Source organism: Moschus berezovskii, chromosome 9 (assembly GCF_049115385.1).
Source record: "Moschus berezovskii isolate FMDL1 chromosome 9, NW_MosBer_1.0, whole genome shotgun sequence".
Classification (NCBI taxonomy): Eukaryota; Metazoa; Chordata; class Mammalia; order Artiodactyla; family Moschidae; genus Moschus; species Moschus berezovskii.
In genome coordinates, this window is record NC_142468.1 from 90328278 (window position 1) to 90341326 (window position 13049).

The 13049-nt window shown below is 35.4% G+C and overlaps 1 protein-coding gene across 3 annotated transcripts in view; it reads left to right on the forward strand.

Moving 5' to 3' along the window:
• Positions 1–13049, forward strand: part of PIAS1 (protein inhibitor of activated STAT 1) — a 129228-nt gene that overhangs the window by 73097 nt on the left and 43082 nt on the right. For all 3 annotated transcript variants that reach the window (XM_055436516.2, XM_088839934.1, XM_088839935.1), the window contains exons 3-6: positions 6366–6450; positions 6709–6756; positions 10430–10520; positions 11185–11319. In XM_055436516.2, the coding sequence (XP_055292491.1) occupies positions 6366–6450; positions 6709–6756; positions 10430–10520; positions 11185–11319 (359 nt within the window). The remainder of the gene's footprint in view (positions 1–6365; positions 6451–6708; positions 6757–10429; positions 10521–11184; positions 11320–13049) is intronic.

Genomic DNA, 13049 nt, shown 5'->3' on the forward strand with positions numbered 1-13049 from the left:
ATTAAAAATATAAAGATATCAGCTCTTAAAATAAGTCATGGGTATAATTTTACTCAAAGTACCATTGAACTTTGAGAATCAAGACAAAAGGATCCAGAAGTTCATCTTGATAAAACATTTGAGTTGATGTTAAAATTCTGAAAAAAGAATAAATGGAGAGAAACCTAATAGAAGATATCAAAACATAGTGAAACTATAACAGTTAAAAAAATAGGGTGCCAGTACCAGGATAAAGAAGCCCAGTGAGAAAATAGCCTGGAAATGGAACGTGCTGGATAGAAGGATTTAATATGTGATAAAGAAAGCACACGTATCCATAAGGAGGAAAGATTATTTAATAAATAGTATAACTAAGCAATTTGGAGAAGCAAAAATTTATATTTTAAAAAATATCACATATTAAAATATGTTCCAGATGGATTGATAATTACATGGAAACAACAAGCCAAAGAAATGAATTGTGTACTGAATGAACCTAAGGAGGGAAACAACACAAACTAACAAAGGAAGTGATTGACAGATAAGACTACATAAAACTTAACTTTGAATTATCCAAAAATATTGCCAAAATGAAAAAATGTAACAGACTAGGGGAAAGATTTTCAGCAAATTTCCAAGGGTTAATATTTTTTTTATATATGAAACTCTATGCAAATGTAAAAATGGGCATAGGACAAGGTTTGGGCAATTAGGTAAATAGGAAGTTGAAAACAGGAAAAAAATTTTGATACAATTTAAACTACTAAGGAGTTAGGCAGACCTACCCATTAAATTAACAGCAACTCCCAGGCAGGCCAGAGTAAAATGCAATAAGTAGATGCACAAATTGGTAATGGTCTTATATGTATATATATATATATAGTGTTACAAGCATTTGAAAACCACTCTTGTGATAAATCAAAATTCATTTAAAAAGATCTCCATACTTTTTGATCCAGAAAACCCACATCTGGGAATTGATCCAAAGAAAATAATAACTACACCTCCCTTTCCAAAAAGCAAACATATAAATCCTGTATACAGAGTTGTTTTCAAATAATGAAAACTTAGAGAAACCTTAATGGCTAATCAAAGGAGTAATTACAATTTTCATATACCCCATAGACAGAATACAATGCAATAATTAAATATGGTAATAGAAATTATAATTAAAAATGTGATAAGAGTAATTTTTTTAAAGCAAGCTTTCAAATTATATGTATAATTTAATTGGTAAGAAATATGTAGAAATGATAAGCAGTTATGATGAGGGTAGTGGGAAACTCTTTTCCTGTTTTCTATGATCAAATATAATGCTAGTCTGTACTTAATAGAAGTGTAACACTTAGATCAGGGAAGCTAATAGTCCTATGTTATGAGAAGAGCATGGGCTTTGGAAATGTGTAGATCTGAGTTCTAATTTGGGTTCTGTTTACCTAGTATGAGGCCTTGACAGTTACATAACTACTTAGAACCTCAATTTCTAAATCTGAGAAAAGATTTGTTTATGGTTGTTGTGTGGATTAATAATAGTATATTGCAGTTGTTGATAGAAATATTGGTCTTGTCATGTGATATCTGGAATAATGTCATACGTCAGCTTAAAAGCAATCATAAATTTCAATGCAAACAACTAAGATTTATTTTTCACTTAAGCTACTTATTACCTGTGAATTGATTGTGGCTCTGCTCTATGTTCTCTCCACTTTAGAATCAAGGTAGACTAGAAGGAAAGATGTTGAAACCCAAGGACAGTTCTTAAAGGTCTGCTCTGAAGTGATATACTTCCACTCATATTTCATTGACCAAGGCAACAGTGACACTGTGTCATAATCCTCCTTGGGGAATGGGTCAGTACAGAGGGGCAGCAAATATTTGGGAGAAATAATATATGCTATGACAAAGAGAGTGTTCAGTGCTATCACTTTAAAAGTGTGATAGTCTGGTGTATTTCTGGAGGAGAAAGATCACAATGGTCAGTAATTCTGAAATCTTGCCTGAAATACAGTGGAAATAGTCAGTGGAGAGAGGGGGGCACATTAATGCTGTCTAAAATATTTGAAGAGTGGCTGTAACTGGCTATACTGCTGCTACTGCTACTGCTAAGTCATTTCAGTCGTGTCCGACTCTGTGCGACCCTATAGACAGCAGCCCACCAGGCTCCCCCGTCCCTGGGATTCTCCAGGCAAGAACACTGGAGTGGGTTGCCATTGCCTTCTCCAATGTGTGAAAGTGAAGTTGCTCAGTCATGTCTGACTCGTAGCGACCCCATGGACTGCAGCCATGACATCAATGGGTGGGAGTTACAGCATTATGTTTTGATTCACTGTAAGGTCATAAGGAGAAAGGGAGACAGAAAAAGAAATTGGTGCTTTTAAAATATCTTACCTCATTTATATTTGTATTTAAAATAATCCTATGAGGGTTTTTGTGTTTGTGTATGTTTAAGTATTGGAGAAAACAGTACCTAAGGTCACATGGCAAATAAGTGGTAAAACCTGTTTCAAATCCTCATCTCTGTGATCTCGTCTCTCTCCCACTATACTTGCTACTCGATTGGGCTGCAAGCTTTCTTACAATTACACTGTACATCACTAGTCATCTTCTGCCTGACAAGGTAATGACCACTCTTCCCTCATCTCTAAAATGTTTCAAAGTATATAAATGGAAGAATTGAAAGGAATGTTGAATTCTTGAATTTGAATTTAGATCAGTGGTCTGCAAGCTCATTTGATCATTTGTACCCTTTCAGAAAAATAATTTAGCATGTGCCATATGAGATTTGACATAAAATTTTAGATATTTTTGTGAATTAGATTTTATGGAAAATCTAAGTATCTCTTAGATGGTTATCATCAACATTGGAGGTCATTGTTTTGGGTAATTTGTAAGGCTTATTTTTCAGTATGAAGATTGCATGATTCTGTTTGGCCTGAATTGTTCTGAAAGGAATAATGATAGCTTAATTAACTTTTAGAAAAAATTTTAAGTGGTCTGTTACCTAAGACCAAAACTATAAATTCACTGGCATTCATAATAAAATTAAACCTGAAAATCAAATAGTATGAAAGATGGTTTTCCAGGTAACCAGTAATAATCCTGTGAACAGTTCAGTCTACTATTAATATATATAAAAGAGGATATAAAGGGGTTGCTGTTGCTGTTGCTAAGTCGCTTCAGTCGTGTCCGACTCTGTGCGACCCCATAGACAGCAGCCCACTAGGCTCCCCCGTCCCTGGGATTCTCCAGGCAAGAACACTGGAGTGGGTTGCCATTTCCTTCTCCAGTGTATGAGAGTGAAAAGGGAAAGTGAAGTCGCTCAGTCGTGCCCGACTGTTAGTGACCCCATGGATTGCAGCCTACCAGTCTCCTCTATCCATGGGATTTTCCAGGCAAGAGTACTGGAGTGGGGTGCCATTGCCTTCTCCTGTTACTCTTAAGTCATAAACCTGATTCCTACATGTGGCTCAAAAAGCAACCTCGTTATTTTAGTTATATCTTTTCTAAGTCTGTGTGTGTGTATGTGTGCAAAACTTACTGTACTCATATATTCTAAAAGAATCTGAAATTTTGCCTAGAGAATAATATTATTTTTGATACTTGGAAACTTATTTTAGTACTGTTTTACAACGGAGCCAGAAATCTAAATCAGGCTAAGCCTACTGGACTAAAATTTTGAGAGAGACATATCCTCTAAGTCAGGAACAAAGAAGTTACTTTCATTGCCTGAAAGAGGAAACTGCTTTTCTACATTCTGGTTCTTGGTTATCTGCCTTTTGCCAAGTTGATATTTCATGATTAAGATAGCTTTCTGGTTATCTTAACTGTTTCTTGGGGATAGAATCTTTAAGAAAAAACTTTCCCAACATAGGCAAAACACTCTCTGACATAAATTGCAGCAGGATCCTCTATGACCCACCTCCCAGAGTAATGGAAATAAAAGCACAAATAAACAAATGGGACCTAATTAAAAGCATTTGCACAACAAAGGAAACTATAAGCAAGGTGAAAAGACAGCCTTCAGAATGGGAGAAAATAATAGCAAACGAAGCAACTGACAAAGAATTAATCTCAAAAATATACAAGCAGCTCATGCAACTCAATTCCAGAAAAATAAACGACCCAATCAAAAAATGGGCCAAAGAACTAAACAGACATTTCTCCAAAGAAGACATCCAGATGGCTAACAAGCACATGAAAGATGTTCAACATCACTCATTATCAGAGAAATGCAAATCAAAACCACAGTAAGGTACCATCTCACATCGGTCAGAATGGCTGCTATCCAAAAGTCTACAAGCAATAAATGCTGGAGAGGGTGTGGAGAAAAGGGAACCCTCTTACACTGTTGGTGGGAATGCAAACTAGTACAGCCACTATGGAGAACAGTGTGGAGATTCCTCAAAAAACTGGAAATAGAACTGCCATATGATCCAGCAATCACACTCCTGGGCATACACACGGAGGAAACCAGAATTGAAAGAGACACGTGTACCCCAGTGTTCATCGCAGCACTGTTTACAATAGCTGGGACATGGAAGCAACCTAGATGTCCATCAACAGATGAATGGATAAGAAAGCTGTGGTACATATACACAATGGAATACTAATCAGCTATTAAAAAGAATGCATTTGAATCAGTTCTAATGAGGTGGATGAAACTGGCGCCTATTATACAGAGTGAAGTAAGTCAGAAAAACACCAATACAGTATATTAACGCTTATATATGGAATTTAGAAAGATGGTGATGATGACCCTATATGCACGACAGCAAAAGAGACACAGATGTAAAGAACAGACTTTTGGACTCTGTGGGAGAAGGCAGGGGTGGGATGATTTGAGAGAATAGCATTGAAACATGTATATTACCATATGTGAAATAGATCGCGAGTCCAGATTCAATGCATGAGACAGGGTGCTCAGGGCCGGTGCACTGGGATGACCCTTAGGGATGGGATGGGGAGGGAGGTGGGAGAGGGGTTCAGGATGGGGGAATACATGTACACCCATGGTTGATTCATGTCACTGTATGGCAAAAACCACTACAATATTGTAAAGTAATTAGCCTCTGATTAAAATAAATTAATTTTTAAGAAAAAACTTTCTCAGATCACAGAAAGCAGAAATACAAATGTAGACTTGAAGAGATACTTCTATATTGACTTGAAATTGTAAATCCAACAGTACTCTTTTGGATTCCTTTCTCATTCATTTGTACAGCTTTTTTGGACATTTGTGTTTGGTGGTAGTTTTGGAGGAAGTATTGCTTGCAGGTAAGAAATGACCAACTTCAGCTACTTTTTCTGCACCAGTTTAAGTGGCCTGCAGGCTGGGAGTTCTTTGGTATTAAAAGTGATCCATTTGTTCTAGAAAATTATCCTGGAAAAGGACAATTTAAATAATTTAATTTGCTATTCCTTCATTTTCAGTCTTTCCTTCATTCAATAATCATTTAGTGCTTCTGTGTGCAGAAATATAGCAAACAAGAAAGATATTCACCACTGATTTCAAAATATATTCTTTTCTTTCCCCACCTCTCCTTCCTTCTCTTCTCTCTCTATTCCCTTCTTTCCCTTCTTCTTGTAACTCCTTTCCTCCTTTGGGATAGTAACCACAGGCACATTTTGAGGTCAGTTCATCTAAGGATAGGACAAATTATATATATTTATTTTATAAAATTTTCGTGGTATAGTTGGGCGGGGGGTGATAAAATTCTTAATTTGCCTTCAACTCCAACTGTCATCTCACCTATGCAGATCTCAAGATGTATGTGTATGTTTGTTCAGTTCAGTTCACTCGCTTAGTTGTGTCCGACTCTCCGTGACCCCATGAATCACAGCACACCAGGCCTCCCTGTCCATCACCAACTCCCGGAGTTCACTCAAACTCATGTCCACAGAGTCGGTGATGCCATCCAGCCATCTCATTCTCTGTCGTCCCCTTCTCCTCCCGCCCCCAACCTTTCCCAGCATCAGAGTCTTTTCTAGTGAGTCAACTCGTTGCATGAGGTGGCCAAAGTATTGGAGTTTCAGCTTTAGCATCAGTCCTTCCAATGAACACCCAGGATCGATCTCCCTTAGAATGGACTGGTTTGTTACTTAGCTTAAAAAACATATATCTTTAAATGGCTTTGTATTATATTTAATAAAATTAATATCAGCATGTTTTTATACATGTCCTTTTTAGATGCAGACATCTATGATTAGACATTTAGCACATACCTTATTTTTCAAATGCCATAATTGACTTGTTATCTAAACGCTAGCATCCATCTTAGTTAATGAAAGGCATATGAATGGTTGAAGTTTTTTGTTTTGTTTGCTATTGTGTTTCATATTGATGAATTTGAAGATAATTAAAAAAATATAATTCTTTTCTTCTTTAGCATCAGATAACAGTCAGCGCTTTCGGGAAACCTGTTTTGCATTTGCATTGACACCACAACAAGTGCAGCAGATCAGTAGTTCCATGTAAGTTGTCTATGACTGTAACTTGCCGTTTGACCTTTGAATCCAGTTTTGTCTATAGTAAGTGACTTTTTGAAGCAGTATATTCAGGGGTGAGTATTATTGTCATGCAAGTATTAGTACTGAAAATATTATTAGAGTGTTAGTTACCATAAGAACTGTTAATGTTTCTGATATACGTTCTGGAGTTAGTCGTGTCTTTGAATCAGCTTTCCTGTGTATGTCTTTAAAATAATTGTTGTTCTTCCATGTCTTTTCTAGGGATATTTCTGGGACCAAATGTGACTTCACAGTGCAGGTCCAGTTAAGGTAAAGTGTTGACTACAGTATATATTCAAAGTTTAAAAGTCAATATTTCTTGAAGATTTTAAAAATCTTTCTAATTTTCAATAAGTATTTTCTGTGTCCTATATTTAAACCATTAACTTTTAAATACTCTCTAATTTAGATTCTGTGTGAGACATCTGTTGATAAATTTGAAAGGCAAAATGAAAATTTTCCAACGTGGTACTGTCCCATATTCAGTTTCTTTACTTAACCATTTCTTCTAAGAGTATCTAAGACATCTTTTATGTTAATGTATCTCTCATTGCTTACATAAACCATCTTATGCTGTTCTTTTTACTCAGTGACTATTGTAGTGTAGATTTAAGTTCCCCACACTGTTCTTGTTGAGATAGAAGAGAAAATAAAAGACAGTTGTTTTCCTCTGGAAGTTATTTTCCCTATAAAGTAGGAAGGATAAGTCAAACACATAGCCCAGTCTCAAAATCAAATACTAAGTTGTATGTACAGATTATAAATATACTAGGAGATCAGAAAAGAGATTAAAGAACCAGCTCAGTTCTTCATGGAATAATGTGAAAACCGCTGATCTAGGCTTAGAAATAGTGTGATGAAAACTGAGAAAGCAGAGATTGAGGTCTTGGTTTTGGAAAGCACTGACAAAGGTGTTTCTGTGTAAAAGGTACTTTATCCTCTGTCAGGGGCAGATGATGATAAAGACTGAATAAAGGGCTAAAATTTGGTGCCTTCATAAATAATTACATATTGCTGTAATATTTTTTGCTTCCTGCCTCAATTTACATTTTGTTCATACTGGTATATGACTTTGTCTTTTAAAACAGTGGTTTTCAGACTGTTTCTTGAAGCCACCATTTGGGGTCTACCCTCTGGCTATCATTCCACCTTGTCCCCTACCCCAACTCTCCTACCTGACACACACACACATACACACTCTGAACCAAAGTAGTGTTTCTTTGACCTGTTTTTACATGTTTGACTTCTGGGTTTTCGTTTGAGGAGAATATCCCAAGACTAAATTTGCGAACCGTAGTTCTAGAACAGAAGATCCACCTGCTATCCTTAGCATTACCATACGTGCATTCTTTAAAGCAGCAAGAGGTATTGATCTCATTGCAAAGGAAGGTTTTCTTTCTTTCCAAGATCAATTCAAAGATTCTAAGGGAATCGTGATGGTTAAAAATGGCTTATGAAGTGAAAGTTGCTCAGTCATGTCCAACTCTTTGAGACCCCATGGACTGTAGCCTGCCAGGTTCCTCTGTCCATAGAATTCTCCAGGCAAGGATACTGGAGTGGGTAGCCAATCCCTTCTCCAGGGCATCTTCCCAATACGGAGAGCAAACCCAGGTGTCCTGCATTGCAGGCAGAATCTTTACTGTCTGAGTGACCAGGGAAGCACAAGAATACTGGAGTGCCTTAGCTATTTTAAATTCAAATTATCTCTGGAACTTAATGGAAAAAGAACCATTTCGTATTATATTTGGAAAGTATTAGGTGGTTCTTTGTGTTTTGCTAAATTGTTTTCATCCCCATGCTGCCCATTCCCCACAGCAATTCCAGGGTATTAAGTTTGGAGTTTATACCTTCTACTATCGTAATTGTAAGTCTTTATCTAAAACATGAAAAACAGTTTGCTCAGAATTAAGATCAGTATTTTCTCTATTAGATTCCTAATCTGTTTTCATGTATCCGTTTCCCCTCTCCACCCCCATGAACTTCTATATAGAAACTTTCTGCTATTGTTACTTTTTTTTAAAACCTTTGGTTTGTAAGAATGATTTAGATTTTCCGTTTTTACTTAGTTGAATAGGAGTCAACTTGTCACATAAATTTTGTTTTCCGGTAGTTTCAGGCAGCCAGGTCCATGTTTCTAATTTAGCACAACATTGGTATAATTGATTTGAAACTAGAACATCCTCTTACTTTTGCTGTGTAAAGAACTGGCCTATAATAGAAGGTTCTGCTGGGGTTAGAGATGATCTTGTAGGTATTGATATGTGTGCTAAGTATATTTTGAGAAAATTTGTGCAGGTTAGTAATTCTAAACCTTTCTATGACTCTCTAACCTCTTTGAGAATATAACGGAAACTGTAGATTGTCCCTGCTTAAAGATGGCCATATATGTACCCATAAAATTTTACATAGAAAATTGTCCCATTTGTGGACCTTCCCTCGCACAGATTCCATGGCAGGCAGATCAAGATATTGAGAGAAGATACTTGTGCTTCTTGTGTAAAACCTTATGTAAAAACGATGAATATTTCACAGAATTCAGAGATTGCATACTTAATGTATAACTCAAAGAGTTCTGTGAACATTCTGTAAAGGTGGCATGAACGTTAGCTCTATATTGGGAACAAGGAAGTAATTGAGAATCATTGTCTTAAATGGCAGATTACTTTATTCCTCAGTCTGTGTAAGAGTGAATAGAGTAAGGAACTTCCCTGGTGGTTCTGGGGCTAAGCCTTTGCACTCTCAGTGCAGAGGGCCCAGTTCGGTACCTGGTCAGGGAACTAGATCCCACATACCACAACTAAGACCTTGTGCAGCCAAATTAAAAAAAAAAAAGAATGAAAAGATTGAGAGTGTACAAATTATGTAGTTGTCTTGGTTTTTCCTGAAAGATTACACATTTAATTTATAAATAAATGTTTTTGTGAGTTTCTAAATAGTATTCTAAACACATGTGGATATAATACAAATAATGTTATTATTCAACATCTTCAATTTTCAGGAACTAATGGAATACTTGAACTTGGTGGACAAAACTTGATCCTGGAGGTTGACTTCTAGCATTTTCAGCATATTCTGCTGAGAACCAAAAAAATTTTTATGGCCAAATAAATTTGGGAAATACCATATGTTATATTGGGCTTCCCAGGTGGTCAAGAATCTGCCTGCCAATGTGGGAGATGCAGCTTCAACCTCTGCATTAGGAAGATCCCCTGGAGAGAAAATGGCAACCCACTCCAATATTCTTGCCTGGAGAATCCCATGGACAGAGGAGCCTGGCGGGCTACCATCCATAGGGTTGCAAAGAGTCAGACACGATTGAGCACACACACATATATTATATTTCCCTCTTAAGAAGTTACAGTCCTTATTAGCTTTGAGATGTTTTGTATAGAGATAATTTAATTTTTTTCATTGAAGAATGATTGCTTTACCGAATTTCATTGTTTTCTGCCAAATATCAACATGAATCATCCATAGGCATATATACATGTCCCCTCCCTCCTGAACCCCCTCCCCACCCCACCTCTCTAAGGTTGTTACAGAGCCCTGATTTGAGTTCCCTGAGTCATACAGCAAATTCCCATTGGCTATCTGTTTTATATATGGTAATGTAAGGTTCCATGTTACTCTCCAAAATTTCTTAAATGTGTTCAACCCCAGAGCACTCCCCCCTCAACACCCCCACCCCCGCCCCCACCAGCATGCTTGAACAAATGACTGGAAATATTATGAAGACACTACAGGTTGGTAGTTGTGACTACTGAAACTCTACATTGACAAAATTATTTATTTTGATCCTATTTAAATGCATTTATTCATAATATGAAATGTCTAGTTTTAATAGTTGTTGCTGTTTGACAATCTTTTAGATTAGCTGTGGAACAAAAATATCAATGAGCTCATCTTTTAATAAAGGAAATTGAATTTGTTCTTTATTGTTTAGGTTTTGTTTATCAGAAACCAGTTGTCCACAAGAAGATCACTTCCCACCCAATCTTTGTGTGAAAGTGAATACAAAACCTTGCAGCCTTCCAGTAAGTCCTAAAAGCTATTTTTCCAGTGCGTTGCCAACATAACTAGCAAATAAGTCATCACAGCTGTTGTTAATCGTAGTTTTTCATTAAGAAAACATCTTTATCTTGGATGTATATTCATGTGACTGAGTGAAACACTTGTACCAACTATGTAACTATGTACAATTAACAGCTGTGACATTAGCTATGGAGACATAGTCTAGGACTTGGAGTTGGGTGTGGTAGCTTTTAGTATTTTATTTAATTTTGGGATGAAGAGATTGTTTCATCAAAACCTCAGATGTATTCTTGTGTCTGAAACCTTGTGGTAGATGGGAGATTTGAAGACTGCTGTGCATTTAACAAAGGAGTGGGGGCTATTATTGCTCACCTTTAAAATAGTCCTTATGTGTTTATCCAAGCTGTTTATGAATTCAACCTGATTCTTAAATTTTTAGAGATTTTTAAGTTCTATCACCAATATTTTTCTCAGGCTTACTGTAATGAGACTGTAGGGTAGTTTAGAGAAACGTACAGAAAACTCTTACAGATGTTTGCTTCTCCACTTTTAAATGAAAATACTCATATTTTCTAATATGTAGTTTTGTGGGTTTTTTTTTTTAAAGGAATGGAAGTTGAAATGATTGTGGAAGTAAAAAATAGAAATGTTGTATTTCATCCTTAGGGTTATCTTCCACCTACTAAAAATGGTGTGGAACCAAAGCGACCCAGCCGACCAATTAATATCACCTCCCTTGTCCGATTGTCCACAACTGTTCCAAACACCATTGTTGTTTCTTGGACTGCAGAAATTGGAAGAGTGAGTAAAGTTTTGTTTCTTCCAGAGTTTTGTTTTATAAGAAAGGGTTAATCTCCATGGCTACTTGCGCTTATATATAAATAAAATGGGTATAAAATGAGTTGCCAAAGGATTTATTTTTGTCTCACAATGAATTTTCAACATGTTCCCATTTTAAAAATGGGATCTTGTAATATTCAGTGTTTTATAACTTGATAACTTTCACTAAGTATTTTCATAAACATCTTCCTATGTCATTTCATGTTCATCTGCATGATTTTAAACGGCTCCATCATATTCCAATATGAGTATCTATAGTTTAACCTGTTCCCTATTGTTGAACATTTTTTTGATTGATTCTTCACTTCAAAGAACATTTTGAAGACTATGCTAGTAACTCTAACTTTGCATACATACATAGTAATTTCTTTAGAGTAAATTCCCTAAAGTGGAATTGCTGAATCAAAGAGCATCAGAATTTAAAGAAATTTTGTGTTCATTGGCAGATTGCCTTACCAAAAGATGTTGTACAAATTTATTCTCTGACTTTCAGTGTTTTTTCATGTGCCTGTTGACTGATAACACTGAGTTTTATTTTCTTTGAAATCTCTACTAATTTTTATAGGGAAATAGTGGTATTAGATTGCTTTAATTAGTACTCCTTTTATTATTACTGAGATTAAACAAATTTATTTGTGATTATTCACATTTTAAAAATTATCAATATCTGTTTCTGTATTGTTGTTTTTCTTATTTTTATTGTTTATGAGTTCTTACATTAATGATTTAACCTTCTTTAACATGCTGCAAATGTTTGTTTCTAGTTCATTGCCTTTTCATTTATATGATTATTTAACGTGTAGAAGATTTAAATTATTATGGAGCCAAATTTTAACTAGTTTGTTTCTTTTTTCTTTTAATTTATTCTTTATTGAAGTATACTTGAATTACAGTGTTGTGTTAATTACAGCTATACATCAAGGATATGTGACTCAGTGTTATATAGATATATATATTTACATTCTTATTCAGTATTCTTTTCCATTGTGGCTTATCATAGGTTATTGAATATAGTTCACTGTGCTATACAGTAGGATCTTATTATCTGTCCATTCTGTATATACTGGTTTGCATCTGTAAATCCAAACTCCTGCTCCTACCCTCTCCCATCTCCCTTCCCCTTGGCAACCACTAGTTTATTTTCTATGTCATTGATTCTGTTTGTTTCATAGATAAGTTGGTTTGTGTCATATTTTAGATTCTACATATAAATGATACCATATGGCAATTCTTTCTCTTTTTGACTTACTTCCCTTAGTATGATAATCTCTAGTTGCATAGTTTTGTTTCTTTATAGTCTTTCTGCTCAGCCTCTGTTGAATTTAGTCTATCTCCCCTTCCCAATCTTACATAAATATTTGTTTATATTTTTTCTTGACTTCTGAGATTTCTTGTTTTATGTTTACATATTTAATCCATTGTAAATGTACATGTGGTATGAAATAAAAATTTAATTTTTTAAATAGCCAGTTCTAACACCATTAACTAGATAAATGCTAATTCTGAAGTAACCATTGTTATATATTTGATTTTTATTTATCCTGTGTGTGTGTTTCTGCACTTTTCTGTTCTGTCTTTTAGCCTAGCATTCTTTTTCTGGCACAATTTTAGAATATTTTTGATTATTACAATTTTATATGAGTTTGTGTATATTCACAAATTCATTTGAAATTTATAGAATGTATGCTATA